This window comes from Squalius cephalus (assembly GCF_949319135.1).
Source record: "Squalius cephalus genome assembly, chromosome: 22".
NCBI lineage: Eukaryota > Metazoa > Chordata > Actinopteri > Cypriniformes > Leuciscidae > Squalius > Squalius cephalus.
The window spans coordinates 24846052-24873996 of NC_137143.1; the positions used below are offsets into that span (position 1 = coordinate 24846052).

General features: G+C 36.3%; 2 protein-coding genes across 6 annotated transcripts; both read left to right on the forward strand.

Annotated features, from left to right (window-relative positions):
* On the forward strand, positions 1–13738 carry ppef1 (protein phosphatase, EF-hand calcium binding domain 1). Of its 5 annotated transcripts, none has more exons than XM_079856929.1 (20): positions 1–179; positions 404–520; positions 808–938; positions 1146–1178; positions 2355–2482; positions 2741–2801; positions 5581–5750; positions 6537–6651; positions 7081–7127; positions 7298–7464; positions 7673–7709; positions 8188–8337; positions 8513–8887; positions 9531–9716; positions 10084–10226; positions 10333–10439; positions 10667–10830; positions 11985–12069; positions 12162–12515; positions 13636–13736. In XM_079856929.1, the coding sequence occupies exons 3-19, from the start codon at positions 884–886 to the stop codon at positions 12359–12361; spliced, it is 2223 nt and encodes a 740-aa protein (XP_079713055.1). In that variant the 5' UTR covers positions 1–179; positions 404–520; positions 808–883; the 3' UTR covers positions 12362–12515; positions 13636–13736. The 5 variants fall into 5 exon arrangements, with proteins under 5 accessions (XP_079713055.1, XP_079713056.1, XP_079713058.1 ...); XM_079856930.1 differs by having other exon boundaries at positions 449–520; XM_079856932.1 differs by lacking the exon at positions 1146–1178 and having other exon boundaries at positions 13636–13737.
* LOC307150109 (uncharacterized protein) lies at positions 13648–23720 on the forward strand. The gene is made up of 9 exons (XM_079856922.1): positions 13648–13801; positions 13912–14085; positions 14293–14457; positions 14617–15864; positions 17979–18104; positions 19819–19941; positions 21815–21940; positions 23195–23338; positions 23469–23720. The coding sequence occupies exons 1-9, from the start codon at positions 13738–13740 to the stop codon at positions 23636–23638; spliced, it is 2340 nt and encodes a 779-aa protein (XP_079713048.1). The 5' UTR covers positions 13648–13737; the 3' UTR covers positions 23639–23720.
* The last annotated feature ends 4225 nt before the right edge of the window (positions 23721–27945 follow it).

Consider the following 27945-nt stretch of genomic DNA (forward strand, 5'->3'; position numbering starts at 1 on the left):
CTCAAATCGTCAAACAAACCGCCTCTGCGTTTCATGCAAGCTAGCCTCATCTGACACCTGTGGTGTTTATTATCGCATCCCTTCACGTTTGGAAATGAATATTTGATTTTTCATCATACGTCTTTCCCACTCTAATTCTCATCGTATGCGTGTCGTACTGAATGATGGACAACGGAAAGGTAACTTATTCATATCGTTTCCTATGCGTTGTTGTCCCAGCTACTAATTGTAGGATTGTTTGTTCTGCCGTTTTTGTTGCTAAGTAATAAATACCTTGTCAGTAATGTTTTTTAAATAGCCTATACCTATTTGAGAGTTTGAAATATTAAGCATATTCGGAGAAGCATAGGAAATTAAGTCAAAATATTTCAGTCAACTATTATTATATTTCTGTTCTGTGAAGATGACAATTAACAGTCTACATCTCTCTCCATGTGCCCGCTCCCAGAGATTGATCACTGTTAAAAGGGCCTTTTGAAAGGCTCTTTAGGGCACAGATTAAAGTCCAGCATGATTTGCAGTAAGTATCTTGCTTTAATCTACAGAGACACATTATTGTAATGATGGATTAGTTCCAAACAGTGCTGCTTATTTCTAATGCCATTCCACTTCATTATGAAGATCAAAACAGCCCTGAAATTAAATATTAGGTCTGTTTTATTAATAATGGTAACAATAGCCAGGAGGATGCATCTTCTCAATATTCAGATTTGTATTCAACTAAAATGAAAAAATATTTTTCAATCTTTCGGTCTTGGTACAGATAAGATTTCAGTTACAATCATTCTGTATTATGTCTTTGCACAGGCATTTCTGAATACTAAAGGAAGAAGAGGACCTCAAGAATTTCAGAGATTCATGACCTGAAGCAAGCAGTACCATCATGGGATGCGGCACATCCATTGCCGTTGAGAACCAAACACGACCCTCTGAAACGGGTAAATATTGATTCTTTATCCCTATTGCTTTAATGTGATTTGCAATATAGCGTAACCTCTTTTTCCTCTCCCCTTTTCAACAACCCTGGTTTCAACAAGTTTGCATTATTTATTTGTTGAAAAATACTGCTCTAGTTCTGGTCCTGTTTTTCCACCCCCAAGGCTTTACTCAAATGATTCAATTTAATTTAATCACCTCTCACACAGATGGCTCCGTCAAGCAGCCCAGCCCAGCTCTGAGTAAGGCACTTTCTTCAGCATCTGTCATCACTGTCTGTGTCCCATTTGTGGCTATAAAGAAGTACTAGTTGGCATGAACGCACAATTTCAGCAATGTAGAAATGTACTTTTGAAAGTACAAACTAGATTAGTTTACCATATTTTTTTAGGTAAAGCAGCAGGTTTAAATCCAGTTTGCATAAACCCACAAATGTTATTTTTGTGATCATTTACAATAAATACAATGAATGAGCAATTATCCATCCTTCTCGAACACAGCTCATCATTTCTCTATGGGTGTGTGTATTCTCTAGCAATGCCTTGTCTCTGACGTCTGTGTTGTGTTCTTTCTCCTTAACTGCTCCTTGCACTTCTTTAATTAGCACCTCTTATATTGACCCCCTGAGACAAGGTTTATTTTTAGCAGTCTTTGCACTCAAGTGTTCAGTAAAAGATCCAAGTGTCCCTGTACCGAGAGCTGTATGAGCATTAAAGAATGATGATGATAGCATGGTAACGTGAATTTTATAAGACAAATGAAAATCAGCTGTAGCAATAGTACATCTTTGCAGGGTTGCTATTGTGGACTGTTTTTAATCATTCATTCTTAATATATCTGTATGTGAGCAATCAAGACATTTCTAAATCTTTCCCGGACATACAGCTCTACATCCGCCGTGTTGACATTGTCCTTTGATGTTTATGTTCTCTTTACTTTACTCAGGTTTTGTTAAACAAGTATAATTTAACCATGAGGAACACCTTTCTTTACACCAAAGCACTTGCATTTACACTTAATTTTTTGGGGGATTTTTCAAATTTTTGAATCTGAAAGCTATGCTGCTCCCATTGCCCCATGGGATAGCAAAGTGTCCAATGGTTGCACATTTACGAATCTCAGAGCAAGTTGTAGATCATCCCAGGTCTTGTTTCATGCCTACTGCATATTTAGACATATTATTGCTTTTGCATATTAAGTATGGACGTATGCATATTTGGATGCAGGTAGAAATTAGTGATTTTTCCTTATTAGAACACTCAAATCAGCTATAAGTTTTTGCTTTTAAAAACTGGCACTTGCGGTGCATTGAAAACCCCCATTTAGTATATGTCTAAAAACTGTCGTTACACAACTATAGCTTCAAGGATTGTTTACATCAGCCACTTGCGTTCTTTGTGTGTTCTTAACATATTTAGCCATAAAAGCTGCCATACTCATCCAGCGTTGGTACAGACGCTATGTTGCCCGCCTGGAGATGAGAAGACGCTATACGTGGAACATCTTTCAGTCCATTGAGTATGCAGGGGAACAGGACCAGCTACAGGTATAAAAACACTTCTTTATTATGGCCAGTTCACACATATAAAAACAAATCAACCTATAACTCACTTTGCTCTTAAAGGAATAGTTCACCCAAAGATGTCATTTTTGGGGCGACTCTATCCCTTTAATAAACTTGCACTGATGTTGTTTAAATGATGTTGTTGTTGTTTATTCTATAATGATATTAAAACTGTGCTTTTCTATTAAATTAATGGACGGTTCATTATGACACGAGTTTGCATCTTTTTCATTTTCATAGCTCTCCAGTTTCTTCAGTTTCATGTTGGACAATTATACACAGATAAATGGAAATGGACCAGGTAATGAATGAAGTGTTGTATGTAGATACAAATTTTGTATTTAAAGGCTTCTTTCTTTAAAGGTAAAGTGTGTAATTTTTGCATCGCCAAACGCTCTCATTTGTTTTTGGCTGGAAAAACAGTCCCCTGAACTCACTCTATTGGTTGAGCCATGGCGGTTTGTCAGGCTATATTGGTTTGATACTTCTAAATAGAATTTTATTTAGTGATTTTTATTTCATTATCATCTGAATTTGGCTGTCCCTCAACACACCTTTGGAAAGCCCATGGCACTTGTGATTTTGCATCAAACGGTCTCCCTCTTGAGGATTACACACCTATCCTTTCAGTGATTCCAAAAACACACTATATGGAGACACAGTTGCTTAGCAACCTTGGGAGATCCCATTTTGAGTTGTGGTAATGCAGAGAGAGCCAGAAATGCAGCATCCAGCCTCCACAGGCGGCTGTCCAAAGTGCAGAATTACACAAGACAATTAGTCCCATCTTTAGTCAAGCAGCGGAAACCCAAATGAGCTCACAGAGAAAACAGTAGGAGAAGCTTGAGAGAGACTCTGCATAGAATGTTCTTACAATGTTTTTGAAGAGAGTACTGAAAACTTCATGGGCACAAATATTCAGTTGTTTTATCCAACTGAATGTTCTTTTCACTATTTTATATTCTTCATATGGGGGTTCTTTGCTTTAGCCTGTGATGATACTAGATTGGCTTTTCTTTGGGGAAAACTGCATTTAATCAGTTCGCATTGAGTAGCAGAGAGTACACACGACTAGTCTTGTCAGATAATCATGTATCTAGGGCTTGGATTGGATGGTTTTCAGGTTCAGCTTCTTGCTTCTGTGGCTCTTAGGATGATTAGGATAGGAATTATGTTATTGTAGTATAGTAAAGTGTATCTTCAGGTTTAATATTGAAAGGTCTGGTTTTGTGCGCTGAGCAGACAAGGCAAGATTTTTTTTAAATGTTTTGAAAGAAATCTCTTATGCTCACCAAGGCTGTTTTTAATGTGATCAAAAATACAGTAAAAACAGTAATATTAATGTAAATTATTCAAATTTAAAGTAATTGTTTTCTGTTTCATATATTTTAAAATAATTTATTCCAATGATGGCAAAGCTGAATTTTCAGAAACATCGTTCAGAAATCATTACAATATGCTGATTTGCTGCTCAAAAACCTGTTTTATTATCATTGTTGAAAACTGTTGTACTGCTTCATATTTTTGTGGAAATGGGTTTTTAAGGATTCTTTGATGAATATAAAGTTCAAAAGAACTGCATTTGGCTGAATTTTGTAATACAAATATCTTTACTGCCACTTTTGATCAATTTAATGCATCCTTGCTGAATTAAAGTATTAATTTATTGGTAACACTTGATTTAGGATCCAATTCTCGCTTGTCAGCGCCGATAGCCTCGTGGGCAAGTAGCGCCGTTGCGCTTCGGGCAACTCGAGTTCGAGTCCCGGCTTGTGGACCTTTCCCGATCCCGTCCCCCCTCTCTCTCTCCCACCTTGCTTCCTGTTTAGCTACTGTCCTATCCAATAAAAGGCAAAAACGTCAAAAATAAATTGTAAAAATATATATATATTATATATATATATATATATATATATATAGTTGCTTATTAGCATGCATATTTACTAATATATTAGCTGTTTATTAGTACTTATAAAGCACATATTAATGCCTTATTCTGCATGACCATATTCTAAATCCCTTAACCCAATACCTAAACTTAAATAGGGCCCATCAACTGTTTCGTTACAAACATTCTTCAAAATATCATTTTTTTGTGTTAAACAGAAGAAAGAAACCCGAACAGGTTTGGAACAACTTGAGGGTCAGTAAATGAAAACAGAATTTTCATTTTTGGGTGAACTATCCCTTTTATATTGCTTGTTTATCCGTAGCAATCTAAGGAAGCAGGGAATGATTTCCTTGATTAAATCAAGGTTAGAAAAAATAATGCTACATTTGTGCTCTCTTCAATACAAACATCTGTTCCTGAAATTCAATTCTCTCTGCATAAATTTATGGGAAACACTGCAAATTTACATTTTCAAGAATGACACAATGGGTCAGCTCTCCTCAAATCCCTGTGCAGGGCCAGACGCCATGCAAATTGAAGTATGGTACATTGTGTTATAGCACCGTGTGTGCTGGGTATTTTGGTGGGCAATCAAAATAGGCCTTTCATAATAGACTCCAGGTTGAGAATTAATCATTTATTTAATAACTGAAGACCGAAACAGATATTGCCTGTCCGTCTGTATTGATGTTCCCGTGTGCTCATTTTGCCACATGCCCAGCCATGCTTAACAATAACACAAACCTTTTGATGTTCCAGAGTGTTCCATGATTCACATTTACATTCATTTATCAGACTGATGCTTTTACAGGTTATACTAATGGATAGTTCTCACATGATATGTTAATTGGGGGGAAAAGAAGGTTAAAAATGTTATGCGGAAAAGTGCTTTATCTCCTATAACCAACGATGACTATTTCCTTTTAGTTTTTCATTATTTTTAATGTCATTTAGCCTTTTCTACTTCATTTTAAATGGTTTGTTGGACTAATTCGATGACTAAATATTCCAGAGATGATGCATTTTCCATTACCCTTTCCACCATTCAAGTACCACAAAATTGTTTTGCGATTGCTTTGCTGTAACACCTATTCATACTAAATAAGTTGTATGTGACACTTGTTGTATTTGATTCTTCTTTTATACTTCCCATATGGTCATGACAGCAGCCATGTTCTGTTTCCTCCAGACTTGATCTCTCACCTCCTGGACTCTGTGGTTGACCCTTTAACTGAGGAGGTCAGGCAGTTGAAGTACGAGCAGATTGTGGTGCCGGAGTCGTACAGCGGCCCTCATCTCTCCTTCCCGCTGAGCGTGACTGATACCAATGCCCTGCTCTGTGCCTTTAAAGAGGAGCAGGTACAACACTATAAAACTTTCACTAATCGTCTGAACAAATATGAGCCTTCTGGCAAAAACCAAAAGCATCTTGTGCATTATTTAGCTCTGTCTAGCAAACATGAAATGGTTTCCATTTTGAATGCTTTTTTTGATGTTTCAGTTAACACTGAATGACCATTGCCGAATGTGCAAGGCAGATACTGTATATAAAAAATAAAAATAATAGTTTTCTATTTTAAAATGTAATTTATTAATTTTCATGAATTTTCAGCATCATTACTCCAGTCTTTAGTGTCACATGACCCTTCAGAAATCATTCTAATATGCAAATTTGGTGCTCAAGAAACAATTATAATTATTATCAATGTTAAAAACAGTTGTACTGCTTAATATTTTTGCGGAAACAGCGATAGATTTTTTTCAAGGTTTTTTTGATCAATAGAAAATGAAAAAACAGCATTTATTTTTAAATATATATTTTTTTGTAACATTATAAATGTCTTTACTGTCACTTGATCATTATCATGTGTCCTTGTTGAATTAAAGTATTACATATTTTTAATAATTGAAAAACAATTGCTGACCCCAAACTTTTAAAAGGTACTGTATATATATATTTTTCCCCCAAGATTATTATTTTATTTTTCAAAATTATTTTTTTTTTTGATAAACAGTATCTAAACATAAGCTTAACTAAAACTTTAAATCTTTTTGTGCTATTATAAACATTTAGCTATTTTAGGAACTGCAAACAAAGTTAATAATGCGTTGACATGCAAATGTATGACTACATCTCACTTTCAGACTCTTCATGGGAAATATGTGCTGCAGTTACTATATGAAACAAAGAAGTTCTTGAAACAGATGCCAAACGTCATATACCTGTCGACGTCCTATGCCAAAGAGATAACTATCTGTGGTGAGACGCAATGTGTGGTTTAGTAAAATACTAGAATATTCATTTAAATGCAGTTATTTCTATACAATCCATATCTGATAAGTTGCAGCAGTGCATTTGAGATATGTGCTAAATTTCCGATATCTTGCTTGGGAAAAAGTGATGGCAGCATGAATGAATGAGTGTTTATTTATTTTGCACTTCATAAAGCACTTCACTGTACCTCAATGGGCTCATCACAGCCAACCTGCACAATTTCATACTCGACAGTGCTCCAGATTAAATTAGTACAGAAAAGCATGCATGAATAACTGAATTCCCATCTTGGAATATTCTAAAAGACATTACGTTATACTATTTTGCATATTTTCATCACTGATCCCAATATTTGATTTTTATTCCTTGGAATGATAAACAGCCTTTATATGCCGGCTTTTCTCTTTCACACAGGCGATCTGCATGGTAGCCTGGATGACTTACTGCTTATATTTTACAAGGTAAATGCAGATTGATTGTTTAGACGTAGAATATCATTTCTAGTGATTGCATTTCAGCATATTGGTGCAGGGGTAATGCACCTAAGCAAAGCCAGAGAATAAGTTCATTAAAGCCACTTGGGCATCACTGGTGACTTATTACATTTAAGATGTATTGCCTTATTACTCAGAACGGTCTGCCCTCCGCGGAGAACCCCTACATATTCAATGGAGACTTTGTGGATCGAGGAAAGAAATCTACAGAGATTATCATCATTCTGTTTGCCTTCCTACTGCTCTACCCCGATCACATGCATCTGAACCGAGGCAATCATGAGGACCACATCATGAACCTCAGGTAACATGCTAGATCACACATTCAAATGATTACTGAAGGTATGACTTTTAATAAACCAAACAAAAGCTCTTCCATGGTCAATGCATCCTGGCGGTGAAAAACGAAATGGTACACCGCCAGTAGGACGCCCTCAGAAAGCAATCTTTTTTTTAAAACTGATTAAAAAAAATCATATCTGTTGGTGAGTAACTTCTTTATCTTCTTGCAGATATGGATTCACAAGAGAAGTCATGCAGAAGTACAAGGTAGATTTTTATGTGTGCCTAAGGTTGGTGTTTTATGCAAAACAAAGAGGTTGAATGTGTAATAATCTTTTGATTATAGCAAAGTTTTATTTACACAAAAGTAAATTATTTTAATCCTTAAGGCAGCTGAAAAGGAAAGCCTTAAACTCTCTAAATGATTTGAAATATATATTCATCAACCCCCCCCCCCCCCCCCCCCTTTAATTTAAGTTTAAGTTAAATTTTATTTGTTATAATTAGCTGTTATATATTTTGATATTTATTTTTGTAATTAAATAAAATAAAATTTTAAATGATATATATATGGTACATATGTGTGTATATATATATATATATATATATATATATATATATATATGTATATACTGTACACTTGTGTCATTTTTAAGTGTGAGGTTCACTTCTGAATATTAGACATTACTGCCATCTACTGGACATTTAAATTAATGTTTAATCATTTTTCCTGATCTTTCAATAGACTCATGGCAGGGAAATCCTTCAAGTGTTTCAGGATGTGTTCAGCCTGCTTCCTCTTGCAACTGTCATTGACAACAAAGTCCTTATAGTTCATGGTGGCATATCGGACAAAACTGATCTGGACTTTCTGAGCACTGTTGAAAGGCATAAAGTAGGTCTTTTATTTGTCTTTGATGGATTTATAGTCTTCCTTCATACATAATAAAAAATAATTTCAGTTTAAAGGTATAGTTCTTGTGTATTTATTTATTTATTTATCTGGTAAGTATCCATGTTATAAGCAGAATAATGTAAAAAGGACGATCCCTTACGTGTACATGGTACAGGTGAAGTCTGCTCTCAGGGTGCCCAAACGCAGCATTGATGATCTCAGCGTCCGGGCCTGCAGTCGCAGCAGCAGCAGACACAGCAGCAGATCCAGGTTAGACAGCCCTCGCGCCTCAGGCCGCACCAGTCGCGCCTCCCGCAGGAGGAAGAAGCACTGCACCAAGCAGGGCAGCTGCTCCTCATCTTCATCCTCATCTTCTTCCTCCTCATCATCCATGTGCTCCCCCCGTGTCTCGTCGCGGAACACTCCACGCCGACCTCCTCCTTCCCCCAGTCTGCCGAGCCCCACCGATGTGCTCCAGGTCCCCTTCTTGGACTCCTTCGTCTCCCTGGAGCCGCCCGAGCCACCCCGAGAAGAACTGGAATGGCAGCAAGTGAGTTGAAACGGTTCTTGTTTTTGTTGGTGAGAGTGTTTGACAAATAGCTTCTATCTTGGATGTGAAACCGTTCTGCCTTGGAAATCCATTTGGCGTAAAGCTCCAGTATTGGAGTTTGTTGGTTGACTCAGTTTGTTGGAGTCATTTAAAACTGTTCTGAGATGTAAGAATTTTGCATCAACCTATTGAGCTTCCACAAAAAATTTGTTTATGAATTATAAAAGATTTTTTTGTGAAATCGAGAACCACATAGCCAAGTTAACTGGTAACGCTTTACAATATGGTTTCATTTGTTAACATTAGTTCATTTATTAACTAACATTTATAAATGTTTACTGTATTAGTTAATCTTTAAAATCAAAAGTTGTACTTGTTAACATTAGTTAATGTAGTTAAAGTAGTTAACTAATGTTAACTGATGAAACCTTACTGTAAAGTGTTTCCTTTTTCAGGTCTGGAAAATTGATGGAAAGTTATGGAAATGACTGTAGTATTTCTATAGTCAATATAGAATGTTCGGTAAAAAGTGTAACCGAATGTTCAATTCTAACTAGTTCTAAAATTCTTTTTTGATTCCTATTATAGTCCTATTATAGACATTTTGAACAATGAACACATGATCATATTTTGTCTGAGACAGGTTGTCGATATCCTTTGGAGTGACCCTAAAAATCATAATGGCTGCAGTCTGAACTCTTTCCGTGGCGGAGGCTGTTACTTTGGGCCGGACGTGACCCAGACGCTGCTGCAGAAACACAGCCTCTGTCTGCTGATCAGGTCACATGAGTGCAAACAGGAGGGCTATGAGCTCTGCCACAATGGTCAGGTGAGCATGAGAAACATAATCCATTTTGTCATTATGCCAACATCACTTCTTATACTTTTGTAGTGGATTTCTCTGTACAAATATATATATATATATATATATATATATATATATATATATATATATATATATATATATATATTTGCATGCATCCAATTTCCCATAAAATAAATCTGTTACTGTCCTGTAAACATGGTAAAGTTTTTTTATTTGCAAACAGTACATTTGCAAATGGATAACCTCAAATCAAACAGACATGGATGAAAGACCACAACCCTTCAGTTTTGATCTCATGGGGTCTTTAAACTCGTACTGTATATTTTTAGTACCAGAATTTTTTTCAGCAATTGTCTTCCTTTTATCCAAGGTTATCACTATTTTCTCTGCATCTAACTACTATGAAGAGGGCAGTAACCGCGGAGCGTATATCAAACTGGGCCCTGAACTCGTCCCACGCTTCTTCCAGTATCAAGTCAGTCGAAGCACCAGAAAACTCACCCTCCATCAGAAGTAATCTAACTCGCTCACTACCTTCAGTAACAAATTGGTTTTGAGTATATGAATTTGTGTGTCAGGTTATGAAGAAGTGTCCCCATTTATAAACGTATTTGTTTAGGGTTCGTGTTGCAGAAGGTTCAGCACTCAGGGCTCTGAAAGAGAAGCTGTATGCTCACCGCTGTGAGCTAATGGCTGCCTTTCAACAGTATGACATAGACAACACAGGTTGTTATTTTATATTATATTATATTTAGTGCTGTCAAATCAATTAATCGTGATTAATCCCATCTAACATAAAAAAGTTTTTGTTTACAAAATATATGTGTATGTATATATTATACACACACACACACACAGACATTTGCAATTAATCGATTTGACAGCACTAATTACGTTATATTATATAATGCATTAAAACTAAAGTAATCTGTTGTTTTATCTGTCTTCCTCAGGCCGCATCTCCACTAGCGAGTGGGCTCAGGTGGTGGAGTCCGTTCTGCGATTGGATCTACCGTGGAGAACCCTGCGCCCACGCCTGGCCCGTCTTGGTGCGGATGGCAACGTGGAGTACAAATCCTGTTTCGAGGACATCAGCCTTGGAGAGCCCATCCCTCCGGTCAATATCTTAATCATCTATATTTATATTTTGGCTGTAAGGGTGGGTGATATGACCAAAATCTTACTGTATATCACAGTATGAGTAAATATATATCATGTTACTGTAACATTATATGTCACTTTATAATCATTTCAACTGGGAATTTAATTTAAAAAATGGTTTATATTTTAATAACCATATGGTAAAATATTTTTTTGAACAGCTAGCAATAGCAAGTTAGCTTTGAAAGCATGAGATCCCATCCTCCCTTCAGAGTGTCTCCAAAGCCATGCCTCCATCAAAACAAATGAGTTTACTAAATTTACTAAGCGTTACAAGACGAGAGACGGCGTTAAACTACCTCATGTCTCAAAGCACATAACATTACAATAATAATGAACGTAAACAACTTAAAGAGCACTGACCTGTATCACCTGACTGCTGCAGTTTCATTTCAGCGTTGATAGTGTTGCCATTGAAACACACAAATTCGAGTCACGAACCGCTCCGAGTATAACGTCATGGGTTTCCATCTCTTACAAATTACTGAAGCTATGGCGTGAACACAGCATAAGCTCATTGTTTTGGTAATCGTACCATTGCATTCGGACCGAATTCAATGATTGGACAAACATTTTATGGGCCTACGCCTTCCACAGATGATATGTATATACATATAAATACATTTAGACCTTAACTTAGTGATTGCTATCAGGATGTGAAGAGACTTTCAACCAGCATAACAAAAAAAAATTCTGGAACAAATCACCTTCCTTGCCTTTAATGTTTATATTTGGGTAATCCAGTGAATTAAATACTTTATATATGAGAGGTAATGAATCTTAATTTATATATTTCTCTTTTTATTTGGAACCTGATGAAATTGTTCTAAAAAACGAATACTAAATAGTAGTAAATAGTGAAATAATAGTGAAACTAATATTATAAAATTGATAGTTGCAACTCTAAACTCTGATTGGTTGAGTCATTTGAAGCCATTGCAGAACAGGCAATATGAAGTATTTGGTAGCCAAATTTTGTACCGCCCACTGCGCCCATCTTTAACATCCATTTTTCGCTTTGACTTTTATTTTGAGAATATAGGATTTGACTTTTATTTTGAGAATATAGTATTTATTTATAGTATTTATAACTTGATTTTTTGTTTTTAGGTAACACCAAACTTGGCTGAAACTCTTTATAGGTATAGAACTGACCTAGAGATAATATTTAACATCATTGATAAGGATCACTCAGGTTAGTGTCATTGTTTTCCTGTTTGTTCAATGAGATTTTAATGCTGGTTATTGTGTGCCGATCATAACCCACTTCTCCACGCTCACGTGCAGGTCAGATTTCCATCGAGGAGTTTCGTCAGACCTGGAAGCTCTTCAGTTCTCATTTGGGGGTCGCTGTGAATGACCAGGCGATAGACGACATGGCTCGAAGCATAGACTTTAACAAAGATGGCAGCATTGATTTTAATGAGTTCCTGGAGGCTTTCAGGGTGGTTCATAAACTGGATGTCAAAGAGCAGCAGCAGGGTTAATTCTGCATGATCAGATCAGACAAGACAGAATTCCAAATCATTTTTGGCACTTCATCTTTATTTTTTATTTTTTAAACATCTTATGGACACAATAAGCAGTTACTCATAGTACATAATTTTACGCTGTTTTCCAGGATTTACATTTTTAATAAAGGTAAGAGGTTTCAATCTTACTTTTGTGAGCTAAGTAGCTAAATAAATGTGTAATAAAATGTTAAAATATGCTGAAAATGCGGGGATAAATGCAGTCACAGCTATTGTGTTGCACTGCAATTCACAAGGGCAGAATAATTGTTTAGCAGTGCATAACCCTATAATTGTGACTTCACTTTGAGTCGTGAGTCATTCTGTTGTAGATATTTCTCTGATATTAACATCTCTGTTTGCATCTTGTGCGTGGTTTACAACGTAACATCTATTATTAACAAACTCAAAATGTCAATTTATACCATCGCCAGACCATTTTATTTTTCAAATAATGTTGCTGTGTTTCCTGGTGGAAAACTGGCAAGACACACAAAAAAACATTCCTTACTTTTATATTCTGTGGGAAATTTTTGTTTTTTTTGTCCACTGGTTAATTACCAGTAATGGCGCATACTTCATTTAGATTGGTAATGTAAAGACTGAACCCCCTTGTATCCTGCTTTATAGATTTGACTAACTATATTACATTTTTTTATTATTCAATTGAACAATATTTTGTCGTGCAACATCCTATAGTAAATTAGCAAAATTCCAAAGGATGGTCAGTTTTCTTTTAACATGTAAATGTTAATGCCATAAATCTAATCACATTTAATATCTTTACACATGTAGTGTTTAGTACAGTGTTTAGTTTTTCCAATTTGTAAAGACATTACTTTTTCTACCCGCTTAACTATCATTGACAAAAACTAATAATATATAGATATGTTGCATTGGCATCTAACTGAAGCAAAATATGTTTAAATACTAAAATGACTCAAATTAAAATGAATGAAAAAAAAAATATATAAATATATATAAAAAAATATAGATACTATAATAGTATATTATTAATACTAAACAACACTGATATTCACACAGGTAAAAACAAAATAAATTTTTTGGGGGGTTTTATGCAGTGTTTTCATCTGAAGTCGTCTGAGCTGACTTGCTGTATACTGTCTGTTTCTGTTTTCATCCTGTTTTGAAGAGGAGTGTCCAGGAGGTTTTAAAGTCCTGTTATTCTGTTTCATGTCTCCTCCCCTCTCCTCTCCCTTCCCCTCATCTTTTTACTCCATGTGCTCAAGACTCCACTCTCTAGAGTTCAGTTTTCCTTAGTGATCTTCATCTACAGTCTGACACTCTCAGGATTTCCACAGCTTCTTTTATACGGTGGGATTTGCTCAATCATGCTAGGTTGGAGAGGTGCACTGCTGTGTGTTTGTTTGTCCCAGCTATGGACACTAACTCCAGGTACACTATCATGATTATGTGTTGTAATTGACATAGTATATTGATTGAGATAGAGGTCATAGGAAAATGTATCTGCATGTGTATTAGTATTTCTGATGGTTTTCACTTAGGCGTTGCTGATAAAGGCTGCAGTGGTTTCGGACACTTGGAGAATGGGCGGACGTTTTTCCGGTATGGAGGATTGTTTGTTACCTTCACCTGTAATCCAGGATTCCGGATCCACGGTTACCGTACGAGCAGCTGTGTGTCTGGACAGTGGGCCAGAGACCCACCATTATGTGTGGGTTAGTGAACTCATGTATTTTGTAGATACTTGTGACTATATACAAAATTCTTTACTATGACATTTATCAATGAAGCAGATGAGATTCGTCAAGAGCTAAAGCTAGGTAAAAATAAACTACAATAGTTGATTTTGAAGTTGCATTTTATAGGGTCTCTAATATAGTACTGATACTTACAGCCATACCATAAGTTGTTCTGTACTCCAGCGTCAGGATGCCCCAGCCCTGGTGATCTCCTGCATGGCAGGACTATGGTGTCTGAAGACGGATCTCTGGCCTTCTTTAGCTGTGATGCTGGATTTAGTTTGTTTGGATATGCGCTGCTTTACTGCAAAGGGAAAAGCTGGAACGGCACTAAGCCTGTCTGCAAAGGTAGGTCATCTGAATCAAGCGTATAATGCCAAAACTGTTTGATCTATTACTATATGCCTTTTTTATGCCTTATTGCTTTTAAATCACTGCTGCAGTGACTTCGTGTACAACTGACCATCTGTTTGCTCTGGCTCCTTTGTTTCTCCTTATGGCTTACAGTAGCTGATATCATGAGTGTTCTTCATTTGAAGCAAGAATCATCACATGATCCCGTCTCAGCGCAGGGCCGTGATGCTCCTACAAATCTAAAAGTTCACTTACATAGCCATTTAAACACCCTCGCAATCACTGCTCCCAAGGATGCTTTTCTCAAATCAGCATTGCTTGAGGTCCCTCATATCAGACTTGACTTTACAGATAACAAGCAGAAAAATATAAGGAAACCAGGGGAGAAAAAGCCCTCAAAGAGTCTATTGTTTGACAAAACATTAGATAGTGGAAGGGCTGAGCCAATCTTCAACCCTGTAAACTTCAAGGATCCAATCGGGAACTCCGATCTTCGGAAACCTGTGCCAATGACATCTACCAATGTCAACACAATGTCATTAGTCAGTTCCTTTCATGAATCCTCATTTTTAACCACCACACAAACCAGCTTCGTTACCCCAGTGATGGACACTGAACATATCAAGGCCATGGATCAGACATTTACTGAAACACCACACAGAAGAAATAAAAAACCTCATCAGTCCACGCTTGGTACAGACAAACTATTTCAAAGAGCCTTAGTCACTACAGCTGCTGAGACTTTACCAGAATACATACAAAATAATTCACACTGGACATCAACTACACCTGCAACAAACATCAACACACTGGGCACAAATGACCTTCTACAGTCAAGGACTTTCTTCACAGAAGATCCATATGCAGCCACCACTGAGAGTTTTGCACCTCCAACAACAAGCTATCCTGGTTTCATGGTGTCTAAACATGAGTCTGTTTCCTCTACCTGCAGAGAACTCTGTGAACAAAGACCAGACCTCCAGGAATCATCTCCAACACTAGAACATACATCATCTAGCACGGTCCTGACGACGGCTACCCGACTAATGTCTGGCCTGCTTCTGAAGGCTCAAACTGACATCCATAACTTTTCTGACATTACTGATGATGGTCAAGTAAATGAAAGAAACAATCAAAGTGACCCCAAACAAACTTTTGGTCCTCCAGTCTGGAAAGATCTTCCAAGGTTTCCAACAAGGAAACGTCGTCCAGTATGTCCCTACCCTCCATTTCCTTCTCACGGAACATTCTACTTTCGGTCGATAAAGAATCCTGACCCACTTCAGTATAAGCATTATATTCAATATGCCTGTTACCCTGGATACACCTTGACCAATGGTGATGTTTACAGCTATTGCCAACACAATGGACAATGGAGTGGCCAAACACCTCTCTGCTTAGGTAAGATACGACACAGACAGAACTAAATATGTAGAAAGTTATTTTTGCAGGATAAAATTGAAAATAAATTTTTAACATTAAATGCACAATCTGAAGACAGTGGAAGAGCAACATTATTTTTACATTTATTCTGTTATCTATAATGGAAGCCCATTTCCACCACATAGAAATAAATAATGATTTGGTAAAGTCGAAATAACATATCTTTTAAAAGTCGTAATTGACAATAAAACATTTTTTTGTCATAATTTCAACCTTTATGTCATAAATATGATTTTGTATCTCATACTTTCAGTTTTATATCTACTAATCATGACTTTTTATGTCATAATTTTGATTCATAATAGCATGGCTTTTTTTCTTATGAAGAGGAAATGGTATTCTGTATTTATCAGGAATATTTCAAACAATTCATCCTAAGGAGAGAATGTTTATTTATTTATTTATAGATTTATTAAGAAAGGGTTTATTTAACAGGGTTGTATCACATGCTCATTGAAGACATGAAAATTGCTGGGAAGATTTATTGTTCATAAGCCTGTTTATGTGCTTTTATTGTATTGTTGCTTTTTACCATACTGACTCCTTCCTGTCTTCCCTCACACACACTCCAATCTTACATGTCTGTAGATATGACATCTGTGTAATATCCTGCTCATCTCTACTCTAAGCAGGTGATAGGCTTAAATGTTCAACACAGATGACCTCAGAACGGCTTTAAATGTCATCAGACACATCTGGGAATACGTGTTTACCTATAGGTTTTGACCCCTCATGTGTTCTGTTAAACACATTATCTTATTTTAAAAATGCACATGAATGTATATTCTTACTGAATCAAATTAAGTTTACCACTGTTTAGTGGGTTAAACAAAGTGTAATTTTCAAAATCATGTAATTGTCAAAAGTGTTTCCTGTCTACACAAGGTAAATTCATTAGGTCGGAGGATATGTAAACCACTGCGGATGTGGGATTTTATTCTCAGCAGTGAGCAAATCATGTCCTGTTCTCTAAACTTAAACCATTTGAAACTATATATATATATATATATATATATACACACACAGAGTGTATCTATATTATTTGAAACTATATATACTGGTCAAAAGTTTTAGATCGGTACGATTTTTTTATGTTTTTAAAAGAAGTCTCTTCTGCTCACCAAGGCTGCATTTATTTGATTAAAAAAAACAATTAAAAAAACTGTATTATTGTGAAATATTATGACAATTTGAAATGACTGTTTTCTATTTTAATATATTTTAAAATGTAATTTATTCCTCAAATGAAAGCTGCATTTTCCACATCATTACTCCAGTCTTCAGTGTCACATGATCCTTCAGAAATCATTCTAATATGATGATTTAATGCTCAAAAAACATTCATTATTATTTTCAATGTTGAAAACAGTTGTGTACATTATTTTTGTTCAAAATTCTTTGATGAATAGAAAGTTCAAAAGAAGAGCATTTATTTAAAATAGAATATTTTCTAACATTATAAATGTCTTTACTGTAACTTTTGATCAGGTTAACTCATCCTTGATGAATAAAAGTACAATTTTTACTGACCCCAAACTTTTGAACGGTAATGTTTAATGTTACAAAAGCTTTCCCTTTCAGATAAATGCTGTTCTTTTGAACTTTCTATTCATCATAGCATCATGAAATAAAAATGTAAAAAACTGTTTTCAACATTGATAATAATCATAAATGTTTCTTGAGCATCAAATCATCATATTAGAAGGATTTCTGAAGGATCATGTGACACTGAAGACTGGAGTAATGATGCTGAAAATTCAGCTTTGATCACAGGAATAAATTACACTTAACTATATATTCACATAGAAAATAGCTGTTTTAAATTGTAATAATTATATGGTTATATATAATTATATGAATAAATCTTATATTATTAATAATATATATTAATAAAATAAACTGTATTATTTGAAAGGGACCACTTAATCTATAACTTTCTGTTTCAAAAGCATTTAAGAACATACTTTACACTTTTAACTTACTTTTTTTCCCTGTTCAGTGGCTTGGATCATCCTTTTTTTTTAAACTAGTTAGATCTTAATTTCATCATAGTATGTTTATTTTAATTGCAGAGTTAACTCCTTGCTCCCTAAACAACGGAGGATGCTCTCAGATCTGTCACGTCAATGAACAGAATCGCGCCCAGTGTCTCTGTAAACCAGGGTTCCTGCTTCTGGAGGACCAGCGCACCTGTCGAGGTGAGAGAGGAACTACATGCACGTTTAATCTTATCTATTGACTGTGGTATCATTACCACTGCAAAACGACCACGGAATAGCATTCTTTCGACAGCCAGACTCCAGTGATTATAGGTTTTCCACTTTTGGAATGGCGGCTTACTCTTTTTCTTTTTTTTTTCTGTCAAGAGGTGCTCTTGACACCGGGTTAAAAGCTTGTTTACGCATCCTTGACCTGTGTGTCTTAGATTTATGGTTTTGGTTTGCAAACCAGCTGTGGTGTGTCCATTCAGCCCTGAATGCCTTCAAGACTCAACATCACCCTCTGGTGTCACCCCAGAGCATTGAATTCTTGAACCATATCAGGCTGTTAATTAGACCTAAATGACAAGCTACTGCATGTGTGTGAGGTTCACGCTGTGTTTTAAGAGTTGTCCAACATAAGGATGAAAAGACAATATACACTCTTAAAAAAAATAAGTTTCCAAAAAGAACCATTTTGGGTTCCTCAAATAATATTCAGTGAACAGTTCTGAAAAGAACAATTTTTAGTGTGAAGAACCTTTTTACTATAATATCTTATATAATCCACTATAATAAACCTTTTATCCAGGTTCCATGGATGTTGAAGGTTCTTCATAGAAACATGTTTTGCTTGGTCCGTTGTTTGTTTTTGCTTGTCGCGTTGAGAGGTTTAGCGTAAAGGTTGAGAGGTCCATCTGTCACTGTTTTCCATGTTCGTAGAGTTAGTTCATGTACATAGCTTTTTTTTTTTTTTTTTTAATGGCGGGTGCTGGTGTTTTGCTTGCGTTCGGCCAATCAACGTAAACTTACGTCACTGGTAGTTCCTATAGTGCTGGGTTAGACCCTACTCTGAAGTAGGAGCTAATTTAGTTCCCCCAAAAGGCATTCCTAGAACTAAAATAATTCCCAGTTCCTGCGGTGCAGACACTCCAAAAAGCAGATACTTCAGCCATTAGTTCTAGGAACTATGAAAAGGTTCCTCCAGTGCGAAAGCCCCTATAGATGCCGATAAAGAACCTTTATTTTTAGAGTGTAGGTCTACACATAAAATACGGTGTGCTTAAGGTTCATTTTATGAGTTTTAGCAGTTAATGGACTAGTCTAAGATTTTAAGGAATATCACTCTATGAATGCTTAAACAGGTGTCCTGTGTTCTATTCAGACAAACTGGATCTAAGTGCACTACTTGTGTACACAAAAGTATATGTGAAATAATTTATGACAACATATGTTTTTACATTGCTTTAGCAGACAGAGATTTTGCGGTGCAGCACACAAACACTTACCTGTGTTTTCATGTGTGATGAACAGCACGTTTTGAAGGCCAAAACCTTTCATTATGTCATTTCTTCTGTCATTTACGCCTGATATTAACATCCATCTCTGTGATCTGATCACAAGTGGACAGCACTAAATACAGGTGTGAACAGGGCTGAAAAAATGTTGTGTTCCAAATTCCAATAATTCTTCTTTGCATAGCTGTACAACTTCTTTATCCCTTTTGTGCTCATCCTGACAAGTAATGTTTGCTTGTGAGAGTGTGTATCTGTATACTTGGTCATGCATCTGCATATATTAAATATATCGGAATGTGTTTGATATCACTCTTCTTCATCATTGTTTGTGTCCATGTGTTCATTCATGCACATGCTAGTACTTGTTTCAAGTATGTGTTCTGGTCTTTTCATGTGCCTGTCTGTGGTATTTATAGATCTGGACGAGTGTGTGGAGGAGTTGCACCGGTGCCAGCAGGTCTGTGAAAACACCTTGGGCTCATACAGGTGCAGTTGCAGTCCAGGGTTTCAGCTTTCTCCAGACAGGACATCCTGCTCTGGTGAGTGAATCAGTGTCTGGTGTGATGCATTGCCAATGAAACAACCATTTTTAAAGTTAAAGTATGTCATTTGGCAATATATATCTACACATGTATATACAGTATATACAGTGGTGGCCAAAATTGATGGCACCCCTGATAAATATGATAAAAAATGGCTGTAAAAAATAAATCTGCATTGTTTATCCTTTTGATCTTTCCTTCAAAAAATTCGCAAAAATCTAACCTTTCACTGAAGTAAAAGAATTGAAATTGGGGGGTAAATCACATTATAAAATAAATGTTTTTCTCCAAAACACGCTGGCCATAATTGTTGCCACCCCTAGAATTTTTTATGAGAAAAATATCTCTGAAGTATATTCCCATTAATATTTACCTTTTTTAGCACACCAGGGTGACTAGGAACATGAAATTGTCCAGCTATGACTTCTTGTTTCACAGGAGTTTAAATATGAGGAAACACAAAGGCCAAATTCCCTTAATCATCCATCACAATGACTAAAACCAAAGAATATAGTTCTGATGTGCAGCAAAAGATTGTTGAGCATCACAAAATAGAAAGTGGCTGTATAGCTAAAGAATTGAAAATCCCCATTTTGACCATCAGGGCAATAATTAAGAAGTTATAATCAACTAAAGATGTTACGAATCTGCCAGGAAGAGGACGTGTGTCTATATTGTCTTAATGGACGGTGAGGAGGAAAGTTTGAGTGGCCAAAGACTCTCCAAGGATCACAGATGGAGAATTGCAGAGATTAGTTGAGTCTTGGGGGTCAGAAAGCGTTAAAAAAAAAAAATCAAACAACCCCTACATCCCCACATGTTGTTTGGGAGGGTTTCAAGAAAAATCCTCCTCTCTCCTCCAAAAATAAACTCCAGCATATTCAGTTGTCAGACACGACTGGATCTTCAAAAGGGACCGGATTCTGTGGTCAGATGAAACAAAAAAAAAAGGGCTTTTTGCCAGCAAACCCAGCAGATGTGTTTGGTGCAAACAGGGATGAAGAGTACCCCATGCCTACGGTTAAATACACTGCTGGATCTTATATGTTGTGGGCCTATTTATTTGCTGGAGGTCTTGGACTTCTTGTTCAGATACATGGTATTATGGATTCTAGCAAATACAAACAGATAAAAAAATCAAAACCTGACAGCCTCTGCTAGAAATCTTATAATGGGCCGTGGTTGGATCTTCCATCAGGACAATGGTCCAAAACAAACATCAAAATCAACACAACAATTTGTTGCGGAGCACAAAATGAAGCTTCTGCCATGACCGTCCCCGTTTCCCTGACCTGATGAGTGGAGTGAACTGAAGATAAGAAGAACCAACATGGATCTGGGAATCTGAAGGATCTGGAGAGATTCTGTATGGAGGAATGGTCTCTGATCTCTTGTCAGTTATTCTCCAAACTCATCAGGCATTATAGGAGAAGACTCAGATCTGTTATCTTGGCAAAAGGAGGTTGCAAAAAGTATTTAATAACAGGGTGCCAACAATTATGGCCAGCGTGTTTTGGAGAAAAACATTTATTTTGTAATGTGATTTACCCCCCACTTTCAAGTCTTTTACTTCAATGAAAGGTTAGATTTTTGTGAATTTTTTGAATGAAAGATCAAAAGGATAAACAATGCAGATTTATTTTTTACAGCCATTTCTTATCATATTTATCAGGGGTGCCATCAATTTTGACCACCACTGTATATACAGTGTGTATATGTGTGTGTGTGTACCGGTATATATATATATATATATATATATATATATATATATATATATATATATATATATATATATATATATATATTCTGTTTGTGATGACATACTTCAACCTGGTCTTGATATAGTTAATTTTAATATTTCTACTTTCAGATGTAGATGAGTGCCAGCATGTTGGTAGGGCTCTCTGTGCATTTGGTTGCATTAATACGCCAGGCAGTTTCCAGTGCTTGTGTCCCGAAGGGTACCAACCGGACAGCACCAGCAGACAGTGCATAGGTCAGACTTTTACATATCTTTAATTTATCTTAACACTGGTGGACAGAAGCAGATATGTCTTAAGAGGTCGTAAAGTCTTATTTACACTGATTTGTAATACACAGGCTTACTACTGTATATGTAGACTAGTACCGGGAAACTTAAAGGGATAATTCACCCAAAAATTGTGTCATCATTTACTCACCCTCAAGTTGTTCCAAACCTGTATGAATGTCTTTATTTTCAATATTCTTCAAATATCTTGGGTGAACTATCCCTTTAAGGCCAATTCACACCTAAAACAATAGCTATAACAATAATGATAATGATAAAGATATAGTTCTAACAATAATGATAAAGATATAGTTCTAAAAATCATTCTACATTAAAAATAAAAGCTGAGTATACACCACAAATAGAATAATAACGATACAGAGAAACTATATCGTTGGATTCACTTTCAGAACTATTTTTTTCCAGATTATAAACGATAAAACAATGACAGCCAATCAGAATCCATCCTGCTTTAAAGAGCTCAAGCATTTATATCGGCAGACAACACTCCTTTTTTAATGTTAGAAGTCTTTTAAATATTATTTACAGTCCCTCCCCACCCGACATACCAGAGATTTTGATATCGCTTGATGCTGAAAAAACCTTTGATCTCTTCTGTACTCTAGGAAGATTTGGATTTGGCCCCAATTTCACATCATGGGTTAAAATCCTCTATTCCTCCCCAATGACAGCAGTTCGCACCAATAATAATCGATCTGCCTTATTTAGTTTACAAAGAGGCACCAGACAAGGCTGCCCGCTGTCTCCACTTTTCATTTTCCATTGTAATCAAGCCACTTTTATTAAAGGATTTCATAAAAGGGAATATGGAGTGTAAAATCTCACTCTATGCAGATGGCGTATTGTTATATTTATCAGGTCATTTGCCTTGTCTCCCTAAATTATGAATATTTTTCTTACACAAACTCATCGTATTGCTTCAGAAGGCCTTTATTAACCCCCTGGAGTCATTTAGAGTTAATTTATGATGGATGGATGGATGCACTTTTTTGAGCGTCTGAAAGTCAAAAAGTCACCTAGGATGGCTTGAGGGTGAGTAAATCATGGGGTGATTTTCATTTTAAAGTGAATTACTCCTTTAAGACCTTTATCCATAATATGGCCCCTTTAAGAGCAGCATAGATGATTTCTAAGATAATTAATATTGAGATGTGTATTTTTTTATTTTTTTCAAAGTTGTATTTTCTGGTTTGTTTTTAGACATTAATGAGTGTGAGGAAACCGAGGTCCTCCAGCAACAACAGTTGCACACGTGCGAGTGGAAGTGTTTGAATCTGCCGGGTACTTACAGATGTATCTGTCCTCGTGGATACAGACTGCACCCTAATGGAGCCCAGTGTGAAGGTCAGCACGCAAACATGCATACCCTGCCAGCACAGACTGATGCATGCATATACACAACTAAAATATGTGTAGTTTTTCATTGAGAGATGAATTCTTGCTGTTAAGTGTTCTTCCTTCTGATATTTGTCAGATGTCAATGAGTGTGAGCTGAATAACGGCAGCTGTTCTCACCTCTGCATCAACCACAGAGGCAGCTTCAAATGTGCCTGTCCAGAAACACACGGAATATCCCCATACAACCGAAAAAACTGCCAGCCAATAGACACACACACACCAGCTCCTCGCACTGAAGAGGACTGATCTTATTTATTTGTCTTGTTTTGCATACAGTATTGTATTTAATTATAATGTGTATTTAATACAACATATTTTGTATTTCTTCACCCACATGTATGAATAAAATAAGAAAATATATATTTGGAATAATATGTATTTATGGTATTTATTATTATAAAGTTCAGCTTTGTTATTGCTTAAAAAATTCTTTAAGTCATAATAATGAGAAACTTTCTCATAATAATGACTTAACATCTAATAATAATGAGAAACTTTCTTGTAATTATGACTTAACATCTCAAAATAATGAGAAACTTTCTCGTAATAATGAGAAACTTTCTCGAAATAATGACTTAACATCTCGTAATAATGAGAAATAATTTCTCATTATTACGAGAAAGTTTCTCATTATTTTGAGATGTCAAGTCATTATTATGAGAAAGTTTCTCATTGACTTGAATTTTTTTTTTTTTTTTTTTTTTTTTTTTTTTTTTACTCAACCGTGGTGGAAACGGGCTTCCATAGGCAGTGGAACTTCAATGTGGTGAGTTAAAAAAAGAGACAGGAAAATGGCAGGAAAACACGTCTTTCAGGAAACTGTGCATGACGGTTTCACGCGCATGCAGCGCGCACTAGTGTTCACTGGGCGGTGGGGTAGTGTCCAGTTTTCTGTGTCATTTGAGGTCGAAGATAGATTTTGACAGAAGAGAATGTTTTTAACTAGAATGTTTTATTTTGACCTGGAAGTTTGTGTTTTGTGCAGGGTAAAGAAAAAAGAAGCAAACAATAGAACAGGGGGTATACATTCTGTTTTGGAGCAAGTATTGTATTTCTTTCTAATGTTAGAATTTGTATTAACTTTAACTGGCACTTAAACGTGATTTATACCATCCTATACCAGTAATATTAATAAAACAACTCATCTTCTTTAGTGATACAAGCTCAGAAACATTTAGAATCTGTTGAAGTTTTTCATATAGGCTAGAGTATCTCAGTATTTACTTGGTGCCATGATGGATATCGAAATTTGGTTATAACATTTTTATTTAAATTTATATTAAACATTTTGTTATTTAATTTTAAACAGTATAGATGATTACTTTGTGGTAATGCAAAGTTTGTGAACACAATTGTGTATGTCAGGCCATAAATGCCCAAAAACTATGGGCCCTTGCTGTGGTGTTGCCCACTCTTAGACCTCATGCAACCCTATAAATATTTTTGTAGCTCCGCTCCTGCCAGTAATCATATGATACTAGATAGGGTATTTGATTTGGTTTGGTTCATAGACAGTATGGTTGCCATATGATGTAATTGCACCACCCTGTGGTCAGACTAAGTACATTTTCAAAACACTTCCTGAAAAATGTAATGTATATTACAAATATTTCTGTCCCATTGACAATTGACCCTTTCCCCATTTCGGGGGTTCGACATGTGACGACAGTAAGTAAATATCATTTTTGAAATTGCATTTGCTCTAAAATTTAAAAAAAAAAATCTGTGATAGTGTTTGCACGATCTTCCTAAAGAGGGAAAAATATGCAGAAGAGAGAAATATGTCAAATTTGCCGCCACTCCCTCAGCCGTTGTATAAGAAACACATTTTATGTTTTGTTGTTGTTGTTTTTTTGTTTTGTTTTTTACAAAGTATAGAGTTGTAAATGTGTATTGCATTTTTAAAAAATTTAATTTTAAATAAAAATTTTAAAACTTAAATAGATTTGCCGTGTTGATAACACGTCATCACAACCTGTTAAAAGGTCCATCCATGAGATTATTTAGTTGTTTTGTTTGCATAGGCATATTTGTAGCGAACAGTGCAGGTCATTGTGCCAGTCGCCATGGCTATATTCATTCAGTAAATATTTGAGGTCCAACTTCCTGTCAAAAGATTTGATCCTGACTGAAATCCTGAGCACTGGAGCAGTCTCAATGATGTCCAAAACACTGATGCCCAAGGTGATACTGATATGAGCTCTAGTCTGAACTGAAATTAGGAACTCACTGACAAAGGTGAACATCTCATTTTTACATGATACTGCATGTAGTAGCAGCTTTACTAGGTATCCAAAAAAGATCTGTAGCTATATGCTGTGAGACTAAATCAGATGATGCCAATGTAAATAAGTTTGTTTGAAATTTAGAATACTCAAAATCCTCAGCACTCGCGTTGTGTGAAAATGTAAACCTCAGTTTAAAACTCAAAGTCATTATCTAGTTTTATTATCTATCTACAGGTTAACCCAGGCTGGAAAGGGTAACAAAGGTCCTGGGATATCAGCCAGTAAAAATAAAACAAAAGATAAGCAGGACTTTGTACCTACATTTTTGCCAGGGTCTTCGTGAGACATGTGTATTGGCTCTGGTGTCAAATTGACAATTTTTCTCCTTCTGCTTCACTTTTAAGAATGGTCCCGGCCTGATCACACAGTTGGTTAGGCTAATCCTGCAAGGAATTCACACAGAAAAACAAGCCTTGATCCAGTTTGTTCAATACAGTGAAGGGGGAGATTCACAGAGAGTTCTGCACAAGACCTTGAGGAATCATTGGCAGAATGCATCTCTCCTCAAATACACCCTTTGAACATGAAGACCTAAAGATGAGATTGGTTGCATTTGTAGGCTGCCTCATGCTTGCTTTTGCAGATGTGGGAGAGACGATGCATCCTAGAGAACCTGGTTGGACTGGTTCGCTTTTAGTGGTGCCCATGGACGGAAGTCACTGGACTGGTGTAAAAGCCGTAGCGGAGGAGATGGGCCGCAGGGGTCACAAAGTGATGGTGGTCATTCCAGAGGTCAGTGTACTGTTAGGACCTGGAAAACACTACGTTACTAGAACGTTTCCGGTTCCATATGGACAGCAACAACTGGATGAACTCCAAGCTCGAAATGCTGAGGTGATGGATAATAAGCAGCAGCCTCTGTTGGAGAAGATCAGCACCAGAATCAGTAAAATGAGGAAATTTGTGGACTTCCAAAGGGCTACAGCTGAGAGTCTCCTCTTAAACCAAGAGCTGGTGGATTTCCTGAGGAAGCAGAATTTCGATGCGGTACTCACCAGCCCAGCTGTGCCAACTGGTGCCATTCTGGCTTATAACCTCTCCTTACCTGCTGTCTATATGTTGCGAGGCTTACCCTGCGGACTAGACTCGACGGCCACAGCCTGTCCAAACCCTCCATCTTACATCCCACGGTTCTTTACACACTATTCAGACCGTATGTCTTTTCGTCAACGTGTGCTAAACTTTCTAGTGAGCATCCTAGAGCCTTTGCTCTGCAAACTAATATATTGGTCTACTGAGGATGTAGCCTCCCGTTTCCTGCAGAGAGATGTAAGTGTGGTGGAGATCCTGCAAAGTGGAGCTCTATGGCTGCTGCGGTATGATTTCATCATGGAGTTTCCTAAACCCTTGATGCCAAACATGGTTCTAATCGGGGGGATTAACTGTGCTGTGAAAAGGCCTCTGATTAAGGTGAGTGGAGGGATGTGTTTGCAGACATTTGAATGGATGCTTACACAAAAATGTTTGCTTCAACTGTTTACTACACCAGGCATGGGTTTAAAGCTTAAAGGGATCGTTCACCCAAAAATTTATATTTCTATAATAATTTTCTCACCCTAATGTTGTTACAAAACCATGTGACTTTCTTCTGCGAAACACAAAAGAAGATAAATTTAAGAATGTTGGTAACCAAACTGTTTTAAGGACAATTTACTTCCATTTTATGGACAAAATATCTGAGATATTTCTTAAAATATCATACTTTTCCAACATCTCTTTTATTATCTTATTGCTCCAAAGAAGAAAAAGTCATACAGTTTTGGAAAAACATGAAGGTGTGTAAATGAAAGAGGTTTCAGTTTTGGGTGAGCTGTCCCTATAAAGGTTGCTTTTAAGATTTAATTTAAGGTTTTGAGGTTAGCACTGAGGTGATTTTTGCACTTCATCAGGGGGAACAAAGAGTGTTCTTTGCCTTGAGAAGCTTCTGATTGCTTAGAATGACAAACAGGCTGTAAAAGAGATGAGTTTTGATTTAACTCATCTTTTATACAGACTGTCATTCTATTCAAAGGATATATTTTGGCTTGAGAAGCCACTGCTTTCTTTCGATGGTAAATTAGAAAATAAGCTCTTTAGGAAATCCATAAATCAGCTGAACTTCTACTGCCTGAATATGTTTTGTGAATTGGTTGCATCTTTGAACATATTTGAAATATCAAAACATTTAGCACGGCCAATAATGAAGTTCTGTTTACACTATTATTATTGTAATCATTAACCAGTAAAGTCGATGTGTAACTGGCAAACTCTGTAAACCCACATGTA